The sequence below is a fragment of the Dromiciops gliroides genome, chromosome 2 (assembly GCF_019393635.1).
Source record: "Dromiciops gliroides isolate mDroGli1 chromosome 2, mDroGli1.pri, whole genome shotgun sequence".
In the NCBI taxonomy this organism is placed as follows: domain Eukaryota; kingdom Metazoa; phylum Chordata; class Mammalia; order Microbiotheria; family Microbiotheriidae; genus Dromiciops; species Dromiciops gliroides.
In genome coordinates, this window is record NC_057862.1 from 560,799,316 (window position 1) to 560,825,142 (window position 25,827).

Genomic DNA, 25,827 nt, shown 5'->3' on the forward strand with positions numbered 1-25,827 from the left:
GATATCTACTTAACTAAAATTAAATGTGTGAGGATCCACAGGCAGATCAAACATATAGCTCATAGTCTCTGATTTTCTAAGCTATTTTTCTGGCCAGTGTGACTCAAACACTTGCAAATGGTTCCTTTATGTTTGTATGTGTGTGTATTTTTTTAATAGCTTCTCTCGGCTACAATCCATGAAGATGCTTATGCAGTCAGCATCAGGCTGAATTACATGCAAATCACAAAGGTGAGTGAGAAGACTCAGATTATTAAAACCTAAGTTTGGAAATCTATATTTCATTATTTTTGAGTTTAAAACTCGTAGGAATGCTTCCATTTGTCTCAATACATTTTTAAGATTCACAATAAACAAGCCACTCAATACTATAGAACTGAAAAATAGACTAACCCTATGCCCTGGGTCTAAGGCAGGCATCTTGACTAGGTAAAACACTTAAGAGTAACAACCCAGAACTCATCTTTAAGCTCATCAGCTCTTTTCATCATTTTGCCACATGTGGTACAGAGGATGTTCTTGGTCCCTTGCCACTGCAATACCAAGAATTGTGAAGATTATTTGAACATTTTATTTTCATTAAAAAAAAAATACCCGACCAGCAGCACCCTGTAGCCCTTTGTTCTCTTCTGGATCTAATTTCTTCACTACGGTATCTTGTCTATGGATGATACAGTGAATTAATTTCATGTGTGGTGCTACTATATCTCAGTAACCTTACTTTGGAATCCTTGTAACTGCTTTTTCAGTGGCTACCCTTTGACAGTTTCTTCATAAAACATTGTTTTTATTTAAAAAGTAATTTACTATTGAGACTATATCTTCTCCAGTACATCTTTCCTTTCATGTCTCACAAAAAAGTGATTCTTTGTGTATTTCAGTATTGAAAAAGAATCTAAAAATTTTTTTAAAAAGAAAAAGAATCTAGCAAGTATCATAACCTAGAACATGTTAGGGGCAACTACATGGTACAGTAGATAGAGTGCCAGGACTGAAGTCAAGAAGACTCATCTTTCTGAGTTCAAATCTGACCTCAGACACCTAGTTATGTGACCCTGGACAAGTCACTTAAACCTATTTGCCTCAGTTTCCTCATCTGTAAAATGAGCTGGAGAAGGAAAGAGCAAACTACTCCAATATGTTTGCCAAGAAAACCCCAAATGGGATCACATGGAGTTAGACATGACTGAAACAACTCAACAACAATGAAGCATGTTAGACACATTTGTACTTTTCATCCAAATCTATGGGAAACAAACTTCCTATCCTGTGTAATTTTCTACACATTTCTTCTTATCTTCAACAATGTTTTCTATACATCTTCCAAAAGTATTTTCTGACAAAGGAATTAGTTTGGCACAGTATTGTTCTGCATGTATTATTTCAACCATTTTTACTATGGCAACAAGAACATGAGTTTCTCTAGTGGTATGTGGCTTTTGTCTTTCAGTATTCAATAAGAAACATAAAAAAAATTTATAAACATTTATCTTCAGTGAAATTTGGTATGGCACTGAATTATTACATGACTTAAAATAAGAATGGAAAAATTATTCATTATTTTGAATATTTTTTAAATATCTTGCTAATTGTGATGGTTTCATACTACCATTAGTTAATTATTTAAGATGAGATTCAATATTAACAACAGTGAATATAAATCCATATTTAAAATCATAATTTAATAGTTTCAAATTGTTAGGGCTCTCTTCTTGTCAGATCTGATTCAATCCGTATTATTTTTACTTTGTAATGTGCCTATTGAAGGACTGCTGCTGAGAAGAAGTATCAGCTCTGGCATTTTCTTGTTGTTGGGATCTTGTGCTCCCATTATTAGTATGATTTTTAACCTGTGGTTTCTTTACAAAAATCTTTTAAAGCAACTTATCCATTGTGTTATGCTTAGTTTAGTTAAAACTAGATAATGAAATCTATAAACTAGCTTAACCAAATGTATGTAAATTCAATACATTACCCTGAAAACAAATGAATGAGTAAGGATATCACTGTCAACCCTTCATATACTGTATGTAACTTAGCCATCTGATATATGGAACAAGTGAGGTCACTAATATCATTCTGTATAGTAAATGCCAGTAAAGCTTCCTTTCTTTCTTTTTTAAAAGAATAGGAGAGAGCACTGGCCCTGGAGTCAGGAGTACCTGAGTACAAATCCGGCCTCAGACACTTAACACTAGCTATGTGACTCTGGGCAAGTCACTTGACCCCAATTGCCTCACTAAAAATAAATAAATAAATAAATGAAATTTTAATTTTAAAAAAGAATAGGAGGATAGAGCACCAGCCCTGGAGTCAGGAGGACCTGAGTTCAAATATGACCTCAGACACTTAACACTTACTAGCTGTGTGTCCCTGGGCAAGTCATTTAACCCCAATTGCCTCACCAAAAAAAAAAAAGAAAAAAAAAAGAGAAAAAAAAGAAAAGAATAGGAAATATATAAATAGAAGTTCTAATTTTTCTTCCTATACCATATTGGATCATTTTGAGCACCCTTAGCAGTCTTTATTCCTCCCTGGAGAAGACTAGCCTATGCTATGTTATGCAGCTGGATGTCCAATTCAGTGAGTTAGGATGGCACTGCAGATGGGCTGGGACCATAATTTAATCAGGAGATAGAAAAACATCCTAGATTATATTTGGGAAATTGTGCAGTTCTTTCAGTGATCCTAAACTGCTTGATGAAACAAAAATGCATTTTTTTTAACAACAATCTTCTAGTAGTATCTTGCTGAATATAAAATTTGGCATTCAAAGAGAAGATCCAAAAGAATCATAAAAGGATAAATATAAAAGAGTAATTATAAGAGTCTCAATAAAATTAAGCTGTTCACATTTACATTTACAATTTACATTTCTTTATGGGAAGATGATATATGTAAATCCTAAGAGCTTTGTCATTATTAAGGCAGTTAGAAGGAATCCATATAGAAGGGATGGGTATTAGTAAATTATGTAGGGATAATCTAAAAAAAATGTAGGGTGATAAAGAGGAATGCACTGAGAGAAGGGGGAAAGGAGAGGTGGAATGGAGAAAATTTTCTCACATAAAAGAGGCACTCAAGGAAGAGCTTTTATAGTGAAGGGGGAAATGGGGAATGGCGGTAGGCAATGCTTGAACCTCTCATCAGAACTGGTTCAAAGAAGGAAGAACATAAATACACACTCAGTTGGGTATAAAAATCTATCTTACCCAATAGGGAAATTGGAGGGGAAGGGGATAAGAGTTTTGGGGAGGGGGATGATAAAAGGAAGAGCAGATTAAGGAAGGCAGTGGTTAGAAGCAAAACAGACTTAAGGAGGGACAGGATAAAAAGAGAGAAAGAAGGATAAACAGGAAAAAAATAGGATGGAGGGAAATACACAGTAAGCATAACTGTGAATATGAATGAGATGAACTAACCCGTGAAATGGAAATGGATAGAAGAATGAATTAGGAATTAGAATCTAACAACATGTTGTTTACAAGAGACATACTTGAAATAGAAAGACATAGAGAGTTAAAATAAAGGGCTGGAGCAGAATCTATTATACTTCAGCTGAAGTAAACAAGGCAGGGGAAGCAGTCATGGCCTCAGACAATGCAAAAGCAAAAATAGACTTAATTAAAAGAGATAATCAGGGAAATTATTTTTCCGGGGGCAGCTAGGTGGTGCAGTGGATAGGGCACCAGCCTTGGATTCAGGAGGACCTGAGTTCAAATCCAGCCTCAGACACTTGACACTTGTGTGTCCCTGGGCAAGTCACTTAACCCCCATTGCCCTGCAAAAAAAAAAAAAAAAAAAAAAAAAAGGAAATTATATTTTCCCAAGAGATAGCATAAACAATGAAGTATTTATTATCAAAAAATTTATGGCAAGTTTCTCTGATAAAGGGCTCATTTCTCAAATATAAAGGGAATTAAGTCAAAGGTATAAAACTAAGAACCATTCACCAATTGATAAATGGTCAAAGGATATGAACAGGAAATTTTCAGAAGAAATCAAAGTTATCTAAAGTAATATAAAAAATACTCTAAATCAGTACTGATTAAAGAGCAGCAAATACAAATAACTCTGAGGTGCCACCTCACACCTGTCAGAAATGATAAATCCTGGAGAGGAGAAGGGAAAAAGAGGTACACTAATGAATTATTGGTGAAATAGTGTACTGGTCTAAGCATTCTGGAAAATAATCTGGAACTATGTCCGAAGGGCTATCAAATTGTACATATCCTTTGATCTAGTGATACCACTACTAGGTCTGTGCCCCAAAGAGATCAAAGGAAATATGTACAAAAATATTTAAACCAGCTCTTTTTGTGGTGGCAAAGAATTTGAGATTGAGGGGATGCTCATTAGTTGGAGAATGGCTGAACAAGTTTCAGTACATGATTGTGATGGAGTACAACTGTGCTTTAAGAAATGACAAGGGGAATGATTTCAGGGAAAAATGGGAAGACCTATAAGAGCTGATGCAAAGTAAAGTGAAAAGAACTGGGAGATTATTATGAACAGTAACAGCAATGTTATAATGATGATCAACTGTGAAAGACTTTACTACTCTGATCAGTACAGTGATCTGAGACAATTCCAAAGGTTTCATGATAAAAAATGCTATCTACTTCCAGACTGGGAACAGATGAACTCTTAGTACAAACTGAAGTATAATTCTCTCACTTTATTTTATTTTTGGCTTTTTTTTGCAGTATGGCTAATATGGAAATATGTTTTGCATGGTTTCACATGTATAACTGATATATTGTTTGCCTTCTCTATATGTGGGGGAGGTATTAGAGGGAGAGAAAATCTGGAACTCAAAATATAAAAAGAAAAGAATGTTAAAAATAAATAAATAAGTAGGGGCAGCTAGGTGGCGCACTGGATAGAGCACTGGCCCTGGAGTCAGGAGGACCTGGGTTCAAATCCGGCCTCAGACACTTAACACTTACTAGCTGTGTGACCCTGGGCAAGTCACTTAACCCCAATTCCCTCACCAAAAAAAAGTATTTTTTAAAAAGAAAGGGAACAGAAAATTCAGTTATATATGGAGTTATTGACATAAAATAAAATAATTATGTTAAGTATTATTTTTCTAATACAAATATTGAATTAAATATACATTTATATTCCCTTTTGACAAATAAAGAATTTTTTGGGGGGGAGGGGGTGAGGCAACTGGGGTTAAGTGACTTGCCCAGGGTCACACAGCTAGTAAGTGTCAAGGGTCTAAGGCCGAATTTGAACTCAGGTCCTTCTGAATCCAGAGCTGGTGCTCTATCCACTGGGCCACCTAGCTGCCCCCAAAGAAATTAAAAAAAAAAAAAAGAATGAAGAAGATCAATAGAACAAACTAGACAAGAGAAAATCATAAACAATGGAAATAAATAACAGTGTTCGATAAACTGGAAAATATAGATTACTTAGGAAAGAACTCCCTACTTAATTTTTTAAAAAGAGACTATATAGGGGGCAGCTAGGTGACATAGTGGATAGAGCACTGGCCCTGGATTCAGGAGGACCTGAGTTCAAATCTGGCCTCAGACACTTAACGCTTACTAGCTGTGTGACCCTGGGCAAGTCACTTAATCCCAATTGCCTCACCAAAAAAACAAAAACAAAAAAAAGAGACTATATAATCTTTTTTTGATGGGGAGCAGGGCAATGAGGGTTAAGTGACTTGCCCTTTGCCATACATGAATCCTACCAATATTTCTCACTACCACTATTTTCATGGACCTATGTATATTTGTGGGAGAGTATGCCCCAGAATTTGGGGAGCAATACTTTATATGAACTATTCTTACTCAATCTCCTTAGTAAAAACTTTTTCTAAAAGTCTATTAATCTAAAAAAAAAGTCTATTAATCTACTGGATAATTGTTAGTGGGAGATATTGGAGAGAGGGTTAATGAATAATAGTATTAGAGTATTAGAAATCCAAATGCTCAGAGTTACCTCCAGGACCCTCTAGGATTAGCTCTTGACAAAGAGGTGATGCTGAATGAGACACATTTTTGGATATGGTCAATATGGGAATTTTTTTCACTCAATTATGACACAAATAACACTTATTAAGTGCCTCCTATGTGCCAGGCACTGTGCTAAATACTGGAGATACAAAAAGAGGTAAAAGATTATTCCTGCTTTCAAGCATCTTCCAATCTGATGGAGGAGATAACATGCAAACAAATATATATGAACAAGGATAAATAGGAAATAATTAACAGAAGGAAAGGCACCAGAATAAAGAAACACTGGAAAATGCTTCCTGTAAAAAGTGGGATTTTAGTTGGTTGTTTAGTTAGTTGTAAAGAAAGCCAGGGAAGTGAGTAGGCAGAGTTGAGGAGGGAGAACATTCCAGGCATGGAAGACAGCTGGTGAAAATGCCCAGGGCCAAGAGATGAATGATCTTATTCCTGGAACAGCCAGGAGACAGTGTCATTGGATTAAAGAGTACATGTCAGGGAGTAAGGTATAAGGAGAATGGAAAAGGTATGAGGGGGCTAGGTTATGAAGGGCTTTGAATGCCAAACAAAAGCATTTTGTATTTGATTCTGGAATTTACAGAGTAGGAGGGTATCATGATAAGACCTACGTTTTAGAAAAGCACTTAAGTGTCTGAATGGAGGATGGCTTGGAGTAGGGAGAGACTTGAAGCAAGCAGACCCACCAGCAGGCTATTGCAATAATCCAGGCAGGAGGTGATGACAGCTTGCACCAGGCTGGTGGCAGTCAGAGGAGAGAAGGGAACATATTCAAGAAATGTTGCTAAGGTGAAATCAGCAGGCCTTGGCAGCAGATTGGATAGAGGGGTGAGAGATATTGAAGAGTCAGGGATAATTCCTAGGTCCTTGGAGGATGGAGGATTCTATAGTAATAGAAAAGATTGGGGGGTGGGGGGAAGAACAGGGTTTAGGGAGAAAGATAATGAGTTCAGTTTTTGGACTTGTTGAATTGAAGATGTCTACTAGACATTCAGTTTGTGATGTCTGAAAGGCAGATTAGAGATGTAAGATTGGAAGTGAGCAGACAGGTTGGGGGCAGGATGGGTAGATTTGAAAAGTCAACACATAGAGACTGTGAATGTTTGTAATAAGAGCTTTGTCTCCTTTTGTATTCTTTTTTCCCCAGTGGAGGAGAGAGTGAGAATAAATGCTGATTACTTGAAAAATAAAAATGTTTAAGGAGTCAACCTTATAAAGACCAAAACGTGCTATAGTGAGTGATAATTGGGAAAGTGGCCCGAAAAAAGGTGTTACAAAGGACTTACCTGTATTCACAAAGCCAGCATCAATGATTAGATTTTTTTAAAACATACACCATCATTGTTTTCTATACTTACTCTAGAGACTTCTTAGTATGGTGCAAAAAGTGCTAGATTCGGAGTAAGAGGGCCCAAGTACCTGCTCTGACTCTACTGCTTGGTGCCTGTTTGATCCTCAGCAAGTCATTTAACCACCAAGCCCGAGTTTTCTCATCTGTAAAATGTGGTACTGGCTCCAGAAATCCTTGCAGCCCAAAATCTATAACCTTGTCGCAAATTTCCATAAGTTTAGGTTCCTTTTAGTTCTGATTTGGGCTTTGGAGTTTGGACCTTTGGTTTTATTAAGGAAGGAAATGCCCAAGTAGGAAACATATTCTACCAATGCAGATAAACAACTATTCTGCAATTTATACTGTCCTACCTGACTGTGTCAGAGAGCTTCCTGGGGGTACTGAGAGGCTATATGAATTGCCTAGTGTCACATAGACAGTACTTATCAGAGACAAGACTTAAATCCAGGTCCTCCTGACTCAGTCCCGCTCTCTGTGACCTAGACCATCTTGAGTTTGTTATTTATTTAATCATATTGTGTAGTGCTCTGCAGTTTAAATTTGTCATTTACCTAATGAACCTTGAATTCCCTTCTAAAAGTGATGTGCAGTCTAGCTTTGGAAATTAAATCTAGGGGCAGCTAGGTGACGCAGTGGATAGAGCACCGGCCCTGGAGTCAGGAGTACCTGAGTTCAAATGCGGCCTCAGACACTTAACACTTACTAGCTGTGTAACCCTGGGCAAGTCACTTAACCCCAATTGCCTCACTAAAAAAAAAAAAAAAGAAATTAAATCTACCTCTCTTTTCCCCAACATCCCTACCTACACTTTGTTGATAGATTTTAGTCAACAGATACTCTTCGTGAAGATATATATTTATAATGTATAATTCTCACTGCATATAATCTAATTTGCTCATTGGTTTCACTGAATGCAGGATGTATTGGAATAGGAAGAGACTTGAATATATCATTCACCTTGCCCATTCTTTTTTTTTTTTTTAGTGAGGCAATTGGGGTTAAGTGACTTGCCCAGGGTCACACAGCTAGTAAGTGTTAAGTGTCTGAGGTCGGATTTGAACCCAGGTACTCCTGACTCCAGGGCCGGTGCTCTATCCACTGCGCCACCTAGCTGCCCCTACCTTGCCCATTCTTAATGTTCTAACCCATCTAATTCTTATATATGTATATAGAGAGAAGATAGAAAATATTTTGCCTTTTTGTATTTATTCATTGTCTACATCCCAAAATATGATTATTTTTTGTGAATGATCTATATGTGTTTGAAAAGAAGGTAGAGGTTCTTACTCTACATGTGACAAATCCTTGCCACATGGCAACTATCTTACTTTATGCTTCATTTCTATATAATACCTTTTTTAAGCCCATGTTTACTAAATCTGTCATGTTCTGGTAGTAAAGTATTGAGTTGAGGTCTTTCATTATCATATTCCTGTCTTTTTTGCATTTCTTCCAGTTTTCCTTTAATATATTTTGTTGTTGTTTCATCTGGGACAAATGAATTCAATATTATTCAGTTTTCATTATTTAATGTACCTTTTATTATTTGTGGCTTTGTTTAATTCAGAGCTTTTTGCTATTTATTTTACCTGATTCTATGGTGGTTTCACTTATTTTTCTTATATTCTCAAAAGCATCAGAAGCTTTAAATTATCCCTGTCCCTCCCCTCATGTTTACTTTTTTGTTATTATTACAGTATAAGAAAAGATAGATAAATTTCTTTTTTTAAGGCAACTGGGTGCCACTATGGATAGAGTGCTGGACCCAGAGTCAGAAAGACCTGGCTTCAAATACAGTCTCAGACAACTTACTAGCAGTATTTCCTTGAGCAAGTCACTTAACCTCTGTCTGTCTCAGTTCCTCAACTGTAAAAGGAGCATCATAATAGCACCTATTTCACAGGGTTGTTATAAGGATCATATGAAATATCTGTAAAACATTCAACATAGTACCTGGCAAAGAATAGGTGCTATATAAACTCTATCACCATTATTATTGTTATTTTTTCAATAATCATTGATCTTACTTTTCATAGGTAAATTAATCCCATTCATAGTTAGCATTAAAATTTATACATTTGAGCAGTCTTCTGTTATTTTGTAAGTATGGATTTACTTTTATTCTTTGCTTTCTCATCTCCCTAATTTCTGTGTTGGACTTTAAATATTTTGTTTTCCTTTAAGCTGAACCAGAAGATAACCTATCTAGTTTTAAAAAATATTTTAAACATCAATATATAACTTATATTATATCATAGCTATTTGAATTATTTCTCATTTGTTTCTGCCATTAGGATAATAAACCTTAAATTTACTTCTGGAGGTGATATACAATCTAGCTTTGGAGGGTTTGCTCTCTTTTCCCCATAACACAGTTTCTACGTCTACTTTGTTGCTATATCTTTGTAGAGAGAAACCATTTGTGAAAAGACATGTTTTTACTATACTATTCTCATTATATATAATCTAATTCACTCATTGATTTTACTTTATATCTTTCACTTTGACCTTTCTTAACATTTTAATCCACCTAACTCTTTTTTTTTTTTTTTGGCAGGGCAATGGGGGTTAAGTGACTTACCCAGGGTCACACAGCTAGTAAATGTCAAGTGTCTGAGGCCGGATTTGAACTCAGGTACTCCTGAATCCAGGGCCAGTGCTCTATCCACTGCGCCACCTAGCCGCCCCCACCTAACTCTTAGAAAAATATTTTTACAAGTTTTCTTATCTCCACTGATATTGGTAATGGTATTTGTAGCTGTGGAGATTTGTTGGCAGATTGTCAGTTCCTTTATATCCTGAAGTATACTTCATTTACTTTTAAATATATTATATCTACTTGATGTTCTAATTCTGTTAGAACTGGAGCTTGATCCTTTCTTGCAATCACTATTCCTATCTTGTCTAAATTAATATACAATAGGGGCAACTAGGTGGCGCAGTGGATAGAGCACTGGCCCTGGAGTCAGGAGGACCTGAGTTCAAATCTGACCTCAGACACTTAATACTAGCTGTGTGACCCTGGGCAAGTAATTTAACCCCAATTGCCTCACAAAACAAAAAAACCAACAAATTAATATACAATACCCTTTTACAATTTGATGTCTTTTAGTTTTGAAGTTTCTGTCTTCATGGATATTTGCTCTGGATTCTCTAGGCTTGCTTTTTTTCCTTTGGTATTCTAATAGTTCTTAATATTAACTAAATCTTAAAACTAACTGAATATTAACTGAACTAACTGAACATATTTCACATGTGTATTATATAAAAGTTCATTATTTTTTAAGATTAACTTGGTAAGTTTTATTTTCATTGTTTCTTTTTGTTTTAGACATTTCCTTTAAAAACAAAACTTGAATTAGCTAGGAAGAATCACTATGTACTCATTAAGAAAAAAAAATTTCAGGGTTATCTTTTAAAATGCATTATTTATGTCATTTGCCAGAATATTTACACCAACAAACCAGTAAATTATGACAAGCATTTTCCAAGCACAACAGAAGGTCGAAATGGACATTATGGAAGCCAATTCTATGCAGGTGAATTTTCCCTTAATGTTTTCAACAACTTAAGTGTACCCCATAAAACTTGCTAATGGTAGCAGAGAACCTGAAAATAATGTACTTGACCACCCATTACAATAAGTCATATATTGCTACCCTTCTGCTCATTTGACATTTCCTTGGAATTAAGGATATACCTGCTGAAATGCCTCAGAAATAGGATGATAAGGGTTTGGGGCTTGATTAAAAGAAAACTTCACAAGGAAATTCTAGGGATCCTCCATACAGGATTAATGGAACACAAATTAACCCTGCCCCCCTCCCTCCAACATCTTCATCTGCCTTGGTGCTGCAGGAAGTGTTTCTTTGAATCTTAACTCTTTTATGTTTTTCTTTAGTAAATGAAAACAACCAAAACACCTCAGATTCTACGAGGGACATAAAGAATAAAAAGAAGATAAGACCATTTCAAGGAAAGGAAGACCTGCTTTCAGTATGTACAACACTTATTCTTTGTGATTGCCTTGTACACTAGATAACACTGCCATTTACAATTACATGACAGTGTCTGGAGAGGTAGAAATTAATACATTTAATTCACAGTCACAGAATTTTAGGAATTGGAAGAGACCTTAGGGATCAACCCTTTTATTTTACAGATAAAGAAACAAGTCAAAAGAGGTTAAATGACAATCACTAACTAGACCATCACAAGAACTAGCACTTATATCTCAATTTTTCATCCAATTTAATCTTTTTTCCATTGTACCATTCTGCTTCTTAATCTCTCAAATTCTTAGAAACTGTTTTAAAAACCTCTTTAAAGGAGGACTAATCACAAGAATCTTTTGGAGGGCCCAAATGACATTTAGAAATATTATCTCAAAGTACTTTCAACGTACCCACCTTGTTTGGTAAGTAAATGAAAATTTCATTATTCCCATTTTATGAATTAGGAAATGGAGGATTAATGAAGTACAGTTACTTGCCCAACATGATACAACTAACATGAGGCAGAAAAAAACTTGCTCTTTTTGGTAGCATTGTTGGATTGCCCCTTGTGGGAAGTTTCTGCCAAGAGTTAGGAGTTATTTTGATATATGAGCCTTTGAGCTAAACATCTGCCAAGATCTTAATCCCTCTCCTCTGTGAGTGCTTGCAGCCTCCACAGCAGCCTCCTCTCACTTCAGGTCTGTCTTAGAAGCCTAGGGACAGAAGGATGACAAGAGCCAAGATGGTAGAAAACAGGTAGTGACTCCTCAGAGCTCTCCCCCAGATCCCTCCAAATCCCTTCATATAATCCCATAAGACAATACCTGGAGCAGCAGAACCCACAAAAGGGCAGGGTGAGATTATTTTCCAGCCAAAGATGGCTCATAAGGTCAGCAGGAGGGGTCTGCTGTGCTGGAGCAGGAGTGAAATCCAACCCCAAGGTTGAGCCAACACAGATCCAGCCCCAGGCAGGCTGTGCCAGAGAAAGAGACCTCCAGAGCCTCTGAATCAGCTGCAGTGCCAGTGTCTTCTGAAACTAAGCCCACAGTCTGGTGAGAGGGCTGAGTGGTTGGTCAGGGAAAGATTCTGTAATCTGGCGGTGCTGAGGTGGAACTTGGTTGTTTTACCCCTGCTGGGAACCAGGAAGCAGCCTTGAGTGGTGGCGGCCCAGATAGGAGAGGGGTGCAGGCTCACTGAAGCTATCAACCCAGCAAAACAAAAATGTTGTTTTCTGGTTGAAGAGCAAGTAGGCCTGGGGTTATTTTCAGACCAGAGCACAGGCCAGGTGAGTGCAGAATGTGCCTCTCCTTAAACTGTACCACCTGGGACTCCATGAAGCTTGGGACAGTGTGGCCTGGAAGCAGTGTCCCACTTTAAGAAGAATTTAAAAGTCAAGTAAAAAAATGGGCAAGATGAGCAGATAGAGAAAGATGCAGACCATAGAAAATTTCTTTAGTGATAAGGAAGATCAAGGTGCACCCTCAGAAGAGGATAGCAACCTCAGGGCTCCTACATCCAAAGTTTCCAAGAAAAATATGAATTGGTCTCAGGCCATAGAGGCATTCAAAAAGGACTTTGAAGATAAAGTAAGAGGAAAAAATGAGAGTGGGGGTGGCTAGGTGGTGCAGTGGATAAAGCACCAGCCCTGGATTCAGGAGTACCCGAGTTCAAATCTGGCCTCAGACTCTTGACACTTACCAGCTGTGTGACCCTGGGCAAGTCACTTAACCCCCATTGCCCTGCAAAAAAAAAATGAGAGTGATACAGGAAAGTCATGAGAAAAAAGTCAACAGCTTGAAAAGCCAAATGGAAAAGCTCTCTGAATAAAATAATTGCCTAAGAATTAGGATTGAACAAATGGAAGCTAACGACTTTATGAGAAACCAAGACACAATAAAGCAAATCCAAATGAATTTTTAAAAATAGAGGGTAGTGTGAAATATCTTTGGAAAAACAGCTGACCTGGAAAATAGATCCAGGAGAGATAATTTGAAAATTATTGGACTACCTGAAAACCATGAAGAGATTGTAAGGGAAAATTGCCCTGACATTCTAGAAACAGAAGGTAAAATAGAAATTGAAATAATTCACCAATCACCTCCTGAAAGAGATCTCAAAATGAAAACATCCAGGAATATTATAGCCAAATTCCAGAGCTCCGAGGTCAAGGAGAAAATATTGCAAGCAGCCAGAAAGAAATAATTCAGGTACTATGGAACAACAGTCAAGATTGCACAAGATCTGGCAGCTTCTATATTAAAGGATCAGAGGGCATGGAATATGATATTCCAGAGGGGAAAGGAGTTGGGATTACAACTAAGAATCACCTACTCAGCAAAATTTATTATGATCTTTCAGGGGAAAAAATGGGACTTCAGTGAAAAAGAGGACTTTCAGGTATTTGTGAAAGACCTGAACAGAATAGAAAATTTGACTTTCAAATATAAGACCCTAGAAAAGCATGAAAAGGTATACAGGAAAAAGAAATCAAGAGGGATGTTAAAAGGTTAAACTGTTTACATTCCTACATGAGAAGATGATATGTCTAACTCATAAGAACTTTCTCGCTATTAGGGTAGATGATAGGAATAAAATTAGAGGACACAGGTGGAAACTGATTATGAAGGGATGATATCTGTAAAGCTTTTTTTTTTGTTCATCTTTTTTTTTTTGTGGGGAAGTAGGGATTGGGTGGCATGCCCGGGGTCAAGCAGTGGGTGAGGGCTTTGTGTCTGAGGCTGGATTTGGGCTTGGGTCCTTCTGGGTCAAGGGTACATGCTTTGTCCACTGTGTCACATAGCTGCTCCATGATGACATCTTTAGGGTAAAATTCAGGGGTGAGAGGATTGCACTGGGGGAGGGAGAAGGGGAGAGGTAGAATGGGGTGAAATCCCACATGAAAGAAACAGGAAAGGGCTTATAGAGTGGGGGAAGAGAAGAGGGAGGAGCAGGGCAATGAATGAGCATTACTTTCATAAGAATTGGCTCGGGGCAGCTAGATGGCGCAGTGGATAGAGCACCGGCCCTGGAGTCAGGAGGACCTGAGTTCAAATCTGACCTCAGACAGTTAACACTTACTAGCTGTGTGACCCTGGGCAAGTCACTTAACCCCAATTGCCTCACTTGGGGGGAAAAAAAAAAAAGAGTGCGTAAGAATTGGCTCATAGACCTTAATTTCATCAGAGTTGGCTCAAGGAGGGAACAACATACACACTCAATTGGGTGGAGTAATCTATCTAACCCTGAAGGAGGGTAGGAGGGGAAGGGGATAAGGAGGGAGGGGTGAAAGAAGGGAAGGCAGATTGGGGGAGGGGGCAGTCAAAAGCAAAACACTTTTGAGGAGGGATAGGGTGAAAGAAGATAGAAAAGAGAGTAAATATCATAGGGAAGGGAATAGGATGGAGGGAAACAGTTAACAATAGTAACTGTGAAAAAAATTTTGAAGCAGAGGCAAGAGTAATGTAAGATGATGATGATGAATATTGATCAACTGGTGGATTGATGATGATTAGATGAAGAGGAGAATTGATTGAGGAGGATTGATTGATGATGAAGACTGATTGATGAGGATTGATGAAGATGAGGTTTGATTGATGGTGATGGTGGTGATGGTGGTGGTGGTGGTGATGATAGTGTAATTTCTGGCTTTATGTAGCATCTTGAGGTTTGCAAATGCTTTATATATATATATATATATATATATATATATATATATATATATATATATATATATATATATATATATTATCTCCTTTTACCCCCACAACAACCCTGTGAGGTAGGTACTAGTATTATCATCCTCATTTTGTAGATGAGGAAACTGATACTGAGAGAGGTGGTGTCTGAGGCAGGACTTGCTGAGAGGTCTTCCTTGGTCCAAGTCTGGCCCTCTCAACTTTGGCCTAGAGCTGCTTCATTACATATAAGGTAATCTGGGGGATATGTTGTATCAGTTAATCAATAAACACTTAGTAGGAGCCTACTATGTGCCAGGCACTGTGCTAATCCCTGGGTATACAAAAAGAGGCAAAAGACAGTCCCTGATTTCAAGGACCTCATAATCTAATGAGGAAGACACGCAAACAAATATGTACACACAAGAGATAGATAGATACGTCTATATATACGCACATATAGTCCCTGATTTCAAGGACCTCATAATCTAATGAGGAAGACATGCAAACAAATATGTACACACAAGAGATAGATAGATACGTGTATATATACGCACATATAGGCTAAATAAGAAATAATGAACAGAGGGAAGGTGCTAGAATTAAGGGGGGTTTGGGGAAATCTTCCTGTAGGAGATGGGATTTTCGTTAGGACTTAAAGGAAACCAGGGAGGCTGGTAGTCAGAACAAAGAAGGAAAAGCACTCCAGGCATGGGAACCAGCCAGACAAAATGCCCAGAACTGAGAGGTGGAGTGTCCTGTTCATGAAACAGCCAGGAGGCCAGTGCTACTGGATCAAGGAGCACACGTAGATGTGTGAAGTGTAAGAAGACTGGACACAGAGGGAGAGGCCAGGTTATAAAAGGGTTTGAAGGCCTAATAGAATATTTTGTATTTGGTCCTGGAGACAATAGGGAGCCACTGAGTTTGTTGGGTAGGGGAGTGGCATGATCAGACCTGAACTTTAGGAAAATCACTTTAGTCACTGAATGAATGATGGGTGGAAGTGGGGAGAGACTTGAGGCAGGCAGACCCACGAGCAGGCTCTTGCAATAGTCCAGGTATGAAGTGATGAGAGCCTATACCAGGGCAGGGGCAGTGTCACAGGAGAGAAGGGGATGTTTTTAAGAGACAGGCCTTGGCAGCAGATTGGATGGTGGGAGAAGGTGGTAGGAGACAGTGAGGAGTCAGGGATGACTCCTAGGTTGTGAGCCTGAGGAACTGGGAGGATAGTGTTGTCCTCCAAAATAATAGGGAAGGTAGGAAGTGAGAGATTTAGGGGAGAAGATAATAAGTTCTGTTTTGATCATAGTGAGTTTAAGATGTCCATAGGACATCCAGTTAAAGATGTCTGAAAGACAGTCGGACATGTGAGATTGGAGACAATAAACATTTATTGTTTATTATTGTAGAGGGCTTTGAAAGGCAATGGAGTCTCTATTTTATTGTGGAGGCAATTGGAAGCCACCGGTTATCCTATCTAGGTCCCTCAATGTAAACAGCCAGATGGAGTTTATATTTGATCCTAGAAGTAATAGAGAGCCATTGGTTGTGCCCATACAGCTGCATCAGTGTATAAGAAGACTGGAAATAAAGGCTGTAAAGGGCTCTAAAAGCCAAACAAGGCAGTAGGGAGCTATTGGAGTTTATTGAATGTGGGAATGACATAGTTAAATTTGCTCTTTAGGAAAATAATTTTGACAACTGTATGTATGGTGATCAGATTGTGCTAGGGAGAGATTTGAGGCAGGGAAACCAAACAGCAAACTATTACAGGTAACCAGATGAAAGGGGATTATTATGGTGGAATAAAGAAATTGAATTTCATCCAGACAAATGATTTATTTAGCAACGCATGTGGTTGCAGAAACAAATCAAGTCTGAGACTCTCCATGGTCAAGGACATTGACTATTGGTTTCTACACAATTAATATGCAATTTGGAGGGAATGAAAAATAGGAAAAACCGGATGTAGGGATTGAGACACCTGGTTTCTTATTAGTGGAAAGGATCTAAAGACACTGAGGTGAGAGGAAGAGGTCTTATGATATTCCTCAAATTGGGTAACCATGGGGAGGGGCAGTCATCTTGTCACTTCTCCAAAATCAGGTAACTTTATCCACAAGATAGTGGATAAGGGGCAGCTAGGTAGTGCAGTGGATAGAGCACTGGCCCTGGATTCAGAAGGACCTGAGTTCAAATCCAGCCTCAGACACTTTACACACCTACTAGCTGTGTGACCCTGGGCAAGTCACTTAACCCCAATTGCCTTACAAAAAAAAAATACAAGATAGGGGATAAAGGCTAAATGGAGTCACTAATGCTATTTTTTAATGTAACAGGATGAGGGTGGGAACTAGGAAATGGCCATATGAAGAGAGGAGGAGACAGATGCAAGAATTTGGGGAACTAGAAACAGAACCTGACAACTACTTGGTTACCTGGGATGTGGTAGAATTTAGGGGTCAAGGGCAATGCTGAAGTTACACATTTTGGTGACTGAAAGGATGGTGGATGTCCTCCATAGAAACAGGGAGGTTTGAGTGAGAGGTGGGCCTCACACTTCACTACTCCCCTACTTCTCTGCACTTTGCATAGAGTGAAACTGGGAGGAAAATCTAGAATTCCAACCTTGCTGGTATTATTCTGTTTTGGTCTAGTTCTGCCTAACTGATCCCACTTGGATCTCTGTGCCTTCCTGCTCCATTGACAGTTCAGGAGAATTTGGGGATATACTATGATAATAAATGTTTGCATTTTAAAATTATTTGTGTGATGGTACAAGATAAGTCCAGGGGACTCATTATGGAAAATGCTCTCCAAATCCAGAAAAAAGAACTATGGGATCTAGATGCAGATTGAACCATACTGTTTCTACTTTTTTTGTTTTTGTTTTTTGAGGTTTTTCCTTTTTGTTCTGATTCTTCTTTCACAACATGGCTAATGTAGAAATAGGTGTGAGGGCCAAAATTGGACATACTGAGAGCTATTTGGGTGACTCGCCTTAATATTGGGGTCCTGGAAATATGAGGGTCCCTTTTTAGGTTTAATCTCCCCTCTGAACTATTCTTTTTAGATACTTCTCCCAGACCAATAAGAAAGGAGCCTCTAAGCTTTAGTTCACAAAAGGATCAGATTTTAATACTTGGGAATTAATTAAACAACAAAGGTGAAACTAATAAAAATCAAAGATAAGGAAATGGGAAAATAGAAATACAGACAGATGCTCTTAACTCTAAACTTAGCCTAAGCTGGTTTAAAGGAATTTAGGGTTTTCAGTAGGTAACTCACCAAACTGAACAGCCCACCAATCCAAGGTTGCTCAAGCGCCACCCTGACCTCAGTCAACCGCCAGAGAGAGTGTTCACGTTCTGGAAGTGCCAGAGAGTTTAGCCTACCAGAAGTGCCTCACCTCCCTTCAGGTTGTGTTCAATCTTTCTTCCCCCAAAAGGGGAGGTCCTTCAAAAGCTGCTCATGGAGAGTTCTCCTTCTGACTTCAGTAGTATGTATGTATGTATGTAGTATGTATATAGTATGGCCCCTCCCAAATGATTCAGCTAAAATTTGTGATATTAATCTTTACCACAAATAATTTTTACTACATAGGTTTAATGTGAATGTACACATAGCAATATCAGATTGCTTGCTGTCTTGGGGAAGGGGGAGGGATAAAAATATGGAACTAGAAATCTTATAAAAACAAATATTGAGGGGGCAGTTAGGTGGCACAGTGGATAAAACACTGGCCCTGGATTCAGGAGGACTTGAGTTCAAATCTGGCCTCAGATACTTGACTGTTGCTAGCTGTGTGACCCTGTACAAGTCACAACCCTCATTGCCCCGCAAAAACAAAACAAAACAAAACAAACAAAAACCAAATGTTGAAAACTATTTCTACATGTAACTAGAAAATAATAAAATACTTTTATGATTTTTTAAAAAAGTATTTGTGTGAAGGTTCTCAAGGCAAAAAGAAACTGTTCTTGAGTAGGACGTAAGTCGGTAGTGATACTGGCCTTGAGGCTATTCCATGAACAAGATGTCTCTCTCAGCTATGGGCATGTTCTCTGGCTAACCTTCATTCCTGGAACATTATCCCTTCTCATCTTTGTCTCCCAGCTTCCCTGATTTCCTAAATCCCAGCTAAAATCCCACCTTTGACAGGCAGCCTTGGCCAGTTGTCTCCCTCATTAGATTGAGAACTCCTCAAGGGCAGGGACTGTCTTTTGCCTTTCTTTTAATCCACAGCACTTTGCATATAATAGGAGCTTAATAAATGCTTATTCATATCCTTTGACCATTTTTCAATTGGGGAATGCTTTGGGTTTTTTTTTGGTGAGGCAATTGGGGTTAAGTGACTTGCCCAGGGTCACACAGCTAATAAGTGTCAAGTATTTGGGGCCTGAACTCAGGTCCTCCTGAATCCAGGGCTGGCACTCTATCCACTACACCACCTAGCTGCCCCTAAATGTTTTGTATTCTTATAAACTTGATTCAGAACTGTGGCAAAGCCCAGTCCTAATATCAAGTCCCTGAAATAATGGGCAAACAAAAGAAGAATTCCACCATAATGAGCCATTATGGTAGCAGAGATGCTCAAAACACAAACACAGAAGAAAATTACTCCAGAGTGATAGTTCAGTGGAATAGGTTAGGCACACAAAACACAGCAGTAAACGAATATAGCAATCTCCTTTTTGATGTTTATCAAAGACTCTGGCTTCTGGGATAAGAACTCACTATTTGAGAAAAACTGCTGGGAAAACTGGAAAATAGTATGGCAAAAACTAGGCATAGACCAACATCTTACACCACATACCAATAAAGTCAAAATGGGTACATGATCTAGACATAAAGGGTGATATCAGAGGCAAATTAGAAGACAGAGTAATAGTTTACCTGTCAGATCTATGCAGAGGGGAAGAATTTATAACCAAAGATGAGATAGAGAACATTATAAAATGCAAAATGGATCATTTTTATTACATTAAATTAAAAAGGGTTTGCAAAAAAAAAAACCCCAATGCAACCAAGATTAGAAGGAAAGCAGAAATCTGGGAAACAGTTTTTATAGCCAGTGTTTCTGATAAAGGCCTTATTCCTCAAATATTTAGAGAACTGAATCAAATTTATAAGAATACAAGGCATTCCCCAATTGAGAAATGGTCAAATGATATGAATAGGCAGTTTTCAAATGAAGAATTTAAAGCTATCTATAGTCATATAAAAAAAAATGTTCTCAAAAAGAGCATTGCCCAGATCTCTCATGTTAAGGCTAAAATTCTAGCTAAACTGTCTAAAATATCTAATGAGTGGTCGCCAATAAATTATAAGCTTTAGCAAGAGTTAGACTTTTAAGCATTTATTAAGGAGAATAAGAATTTGGTAAAGAGAGAGAAAAAGGCCTAGATTCCTATCTATTAAAGGGAGAGCACATTTCTAGCTCCCTTCTCTGCCAGAGTCCAGAGGAAAGAGAGTGAGACCGAGCGCCAGTCTCTTCCTTCCTCCTCCCACTAGTCCGCGTCACTTCCTGAAGCCTGGTCTTGCCCTCAAAGACCTTTGCTTCATGGGCAGAACTCTTCTACAGTAAGTCTCCAGCAGGTGGCGTCATTCCAATCGTTACACTTAGAACTGGAGGGTAAAGTGGAAATAGAAAGGATCCACCAATGACCTCCTGGAAGAAACTTCCAAACAAAAACTCCCAGAAACATAATAACCAAAATCCAGAGTCTCCAGGTCAAAGAAAAATACTACGAGCAGTTAGAAAGAAAGAATTCAAGTACTGAGGAGCCACAGTTAGGCTCATACACCTTTTAGTAGTCATCACTACAGAGGAGCAGGGAACTTGAAATAAATATTCCTGAAGGCTATGAGCTTACAGCTAAGAATAACTTACCTGGAAAACTGAGGAAAATACTACAGGGGAAAAAAATGGATCTTTAATGAAACCAAGGTCTTCCAAGCATTCCTGATAAAAAGACTAGAGCTATGTAGAAATTTTGTTTTTGTTTTTGTTTTTTTGTTTTGTTTTGTTTTGTGGGGCAATGGGGGTTAAGTGACTTGCCTAGGGTCACACAGCTAGTAAGTGTCAAGTGTCTGAGGCCGGATTTGAACTCAGGTACTCCTGAATCCAGGGCCGGTGCTTTATCCACTGCACCACCTAGCCGCCCCCCAGTGTAGAAATTTTGAAGTTCAAAGGAGTTAATAGAAACATAAAAAAGTAAACATGAATGAACATTAATAAGAGAGTAAACAAAAACAAACTGCTTTTGTTCAAATATGGGAGGTGATATATATATGTTCCCTCTGAACCCTATCATCATCATCAGGGATCACAGAAGGAATAGAATTAGATGGGGACAGACAGTGCCTCCAGGGCCTCAGAGTCTTTCACACCAGAGGCTTCTTCTGAGACTTGGCTCAGAGACTGGTGACAGGTTCAGCGGTTGACCGGGATGAAGTACCTGTGGTCTCTGCTGGAGTTGGAGCGAAGTACCCAGGTTCTGAACCAGCGGGCTGACTCAAGTGGTGGCAGCCCAGTGCGGGAGGAGCACAGTCACAAGCTTCTGACCATAGAGAATTAGATTTCAACCAGACATCTGCTTCCAGGTTGAGATGAGTAGGCAAAGAAAGCAGCGGATCATAGAAAGCTTTTGGGGGGGGCAAGGTAGACCAGAATACACCCTCAGATGAAGATAAACAAAGTCAAAGTGCCAACATCCAGAGCTTCCAAGAAAAATATGAATTGGTCTCAAGCTATGGAAGTGCTCAAAAGGGACTTTGAAGAGAAAGTAGGAGAAATAGAAGGAAGATTTAAAGAGGTGGAGGAAAGAATGGAAAGAGAAATGAGAATGATGCAGGAGAGGCATGAGAAAAAAGGAATAGAATTAGACAAGGCTGGGGAGTGGTTCTAGTATGTCTTGATGTCTTAAGAGAAAAATGGAAAAAGAAGGGGAAGAGGAATACACTAAGTTGAGGTGCCTTGTGGGGTGGGAAGGTGGGGGGGAAGAGGGGCAGAGAAGAAAGTTTAGGGAAATTATCTCCCATAATCAGGGTATGCAAATATATATATATAAACAAAGAAGGAGGGTGAGAGGAGCAGTTGACACTTCAACCTCAGAACCAGTTAAAGGAAAGAATACACACACACACATATGCACACACACAGAGCTTGGTACAGAAATATGTTTCACTCATTTTGTAAATAGGAGAGAAGTGGGGAGGGGAAATCAGAGGGAGGTTAGGTTAAGGAAGATTCAGTTCTAAGAGGAACAAACTCTAAAGGGTCTAATGGTAATCTGAGAGGGTGTGCATTAATTGGGGGATGGTTGAACAAATTACAGTATATAAATGTGATGGAATACATTGTGCTATAAGAATTGATAAAGGGGGCAGCTAGGTGGCACAGTGGATAAAGCACCAGCCCTGGAGTCAGGAGTACCTGAGTTCAAATCCAGCCTCAGACACTTAACAATTACTAGCTGTGTGACCCTGGGCAAGTCACTTAACCCCAATTGCCTCACTAAAAAAAAAAAAAAAAAAAAAAAAGAATTGATAAAGGGGGTGGTTCCTGAGAAATTTGGGGAGGTTTGTATGAATTGATTCAGAGGGAAGTGAACAGAACCAGGAGAACAATTTATGCAATGACAACAATAGGCTAAAGACAAACAACTTTGAAAGAATTAGGAACTTGTCAGTGTCAAGACCAACCACAGTTCCAGAGGACCAATGATGGAATGCGCTACTGTTTAAACATGGTACTGACTAATGATGAACATGCTACTATCCTCCTGTTAGAAGTGAAGGATTCAGAGTGCAAAGTGACACAAGATTTTTTTAGTGTGGACATTTTTGTTGACTAACTCTACATGTTTGCAGCAGGTTTCATTTTTCTTTGGCTTGCAGCCAGTATTGGGGTAGAAGGATGAGAAGGTAGATTTTTTCTGATTGAAAAAAAATATATCATTTTAAAAATAATGTTAGTGATTGTGGTGGTGAAGTAGGCGAGTGACATGTTTATATAGGGTAAATGGATTTTGATATTAGTATGAAAATAAGGTAATTATGAAGAGTAGAGAAACTTTAGAGATTTGAAGTTTTCCATTTTAATTTAGGTTAAAAAACCAGGGTTTGTAAAGATATCTAAATACTTATCTCTTTGTCATTTAAGGCATAAGATATCTGCAAAAGTGTGTTGTCTATATCATTTATTGAAATCACAAAGTAGCTGGATGCTTCTTTACTAAGATTATAGTCTCTTTTTTCTCATTTTCTGTGCTTAGCCCCTTTTACTTTTGAGTTTTTTTAATCTACTAATACTATTAAAGATCATTTCTACTTCTTCTCTCCTATAAAGACCCTAAGTAGGTTCCTTTCTCCCTTTAAGACATAAGAGCTGGGGCAGCTAGGTGGTGCAGTGGATAGAGCACCAGCCCTGGAGTCAGGAGTACCTGAGTTCAAATGCGGTCTTAGACACTTAACACTTAGTAGGTGTGTGACCCTGGGCAAGTCACTTAACCCCAATTGCCTCACTTAAAAAAAAAAAAAAAGACATAAAAGCTCTATTTTCCAGTTGTTAAATATAAGCCCAAATGTTGTGTCTACAAAGACAGTGTATGATCTTAGGGATTATTCTCTTGTTAGCCTTTTATTACCCCTACCTAGAATTTCCTCTGGGAAACCTCAGCATATAACTCATGTTAGCATCTCTAAATATGTGGGTCAAAGGATTCCCCCAGGACCTATACAAGCACTCATGGTAACAATGAAACATGGTACAGGATAACCTCTATTTTACCACAACACAAAGAACCTAAACGAGCCCATAAATAATTCAGGCACAGATGTCATAACTAACCGTCTTATACTAACCACTCCCATTTGTTTGCCAACAGCCATATAGCTGACTTATTATGAAGAAGCTAGTGAGGCAGTGGATAGAGCACTGGGCCCGAGTAGAAAAACCTGAGTTCATATCCAACCTCAGATAGTTACTTGCTCTGTGACCCTGGGCAAGTCATTTAACTTCTGACTGTCTTAGTTTCCTCAGCTATAAAATTAAGATGATGGTAATAGCACCTAGCTCACAGAGTTGTCGTGAGAACAAGTGAGACAATATTTGTAAAGTGCTGAGCACAGTCCCTGGAACATTGTAGATGCTTAATTAATGCTTCTTTTCTTATTGCCTTCATGCCACCAAGTCCTCAGCTTCCCTATCAATTATGTGTGGTCCCATGTTAACTTACCAAAGTTGGTGGTTGAAGTAAACTTATTTTGATATCACTTTCATTTTTAAGTCACTATCATGTCAGGAGGTTTGTTCCCAAGATTTGGCTTGAGATAGAGATGGGGAAGGTATAATTCAGAAAAGAATGTTTATAAACTATGTTCTGTGTTTCTATAGCCTGAAAGTAGACACCTTCTGAAGGAAATAAGTCTAAAAGGAGATGGAAGAATCTTTGTGGTTGAACAAATGCTTGATGACGTAAGTATAGTAACAACAAAGGCCCTCTTCAAAACTGACAATAATACTGCCTCCTGTCCATTTGTTTCTGATAATTTTTTTCAATGTTGTTTTAAGCCCAATGTGTTTAATTAAAAAACTGTTTTAATATGGATCTAACCACTAGATTGAAAACTTTAAGCTAAGTGCTACCTACTTTCACTTTTAATAGTAGAGAGGCAATAGGCACAATTTTAGGAAATTTAACATATATCTTTTTTTTTTAAGGCAATGGGGGTTAAGTGACTTGTCCAGGGTCACACAGCTAGTAAGTATCAAGTGTCTGAGGCCGGATTTGAACTCGGATCCTCCTGAATCCAGGGCTGGTGCTTTAACCACTGCGCCATCTAGGTGCCCCCAACATATATCTTTAAAAATAGATTTACTGAGGGCAGCAAGGTGGTGCAGTGGATGGAGCACTGGTCCTGAAATCAAAAGGACCTGAGTTCAAATTTGACCTCAGATAGTTTCTGGAAGTGTGACCCTGGGCAAGTCTCTTAATCCCCAATGCCTCCAAAAAAAAGGGGGAAAGAGGGCAGCTAGGTGGCACAGTGGATAAAGCACCAGCCCTGGATTCAGGAGGACCTGAGTTCAAATCTGGCCTCAGACACTTGACGCTCACTAGCTGTGTGACCCTGGACAAGTCACTTAACCCTCACTGCCCCGAAAAAAAAAAAAAGGAAAGGAAAAGAAAAATAGATTTACTCATGGCTAATTTTAATACCACATTAATTTTCCTATATACTCTCCCTCCCACCCAGCCACACCTCCAGGGATGTCTCTTATAACAAAGAAAAACAATAGAACTAACCAACAGAGCAAACGTTTCTGGAAGCACTTGATACATTACCCACCTATAGGCTCCTGCCTTAATGATAAGAAAAGGAGTACATTTTGTTATCTCTCTCTGAGACCAAGATTGGTCATCGAAACTAATAGACATTCAGCTACTTTTTGGTATTGTTTTTATTACACTACTGTAGTTATTATGTATATTTGTCTCTTGGTTTTGGTTTCTGGGGTGGGTTTTTTGTTGTTGTTGTTTTACATCCATTCATATGTCTTACATTTGTCTTTTCATAAAGCATAGTAATGTTCTATTATTTCACAAACCAGAATTTGTTCGGCCATTCCTTTATCAAGGTTTCTCTTTGCTTCCGGTTGTTGTTTTCTGACAGAAAAGTGCAGTTATGAATGTTTTGTTATGTATGGAACCCTTGTGGTTTTTACCTCTTTGGAGCGTATACCCAGTAGTAGGGTTTCTGTCTGAGAGGATATGAATGGTTTCCAGGTTCACACTTTTCTAAGCACAACTTCAACA

At 38.4% G+C, this 25,827-nt stretch overlaps 1 protein-coding gene across 8 annotated transcripts in view; it reads left to right on the plus strand.

The window, feature by feature from the left end:
• DZANK1 (double zinc ribbon and ankyrin repeat domains 1) overlaps positions 1-25,827 on the plus strand; it is a 141,074-nt gene that overhangs the window by 99,429 nt on the left and 15,818 nt on the right. For all 8 annotated transcript variants that reach the window (XM_043989377.1, XM_043989378.1, XM_043989376.1 and 5 more), the window contains 4 exons: positions 160-231; positions 10,781-10,874; positions 11,237-11,331; positions 24,408-24,488. In XM_043989377.1, the coding sequence (XP_043845312.1) occupies positions 160-231; positions 10,781-10,874; positions 11,237-11,331; positions 24,408-24,488 (342 nt within the window). The remainder of the gene's footprint in view (positions 1-159; positions 232-10,780; positions 10,875-11,236; positions 11,332-24,407; positions 24,489-25,827) is intronic.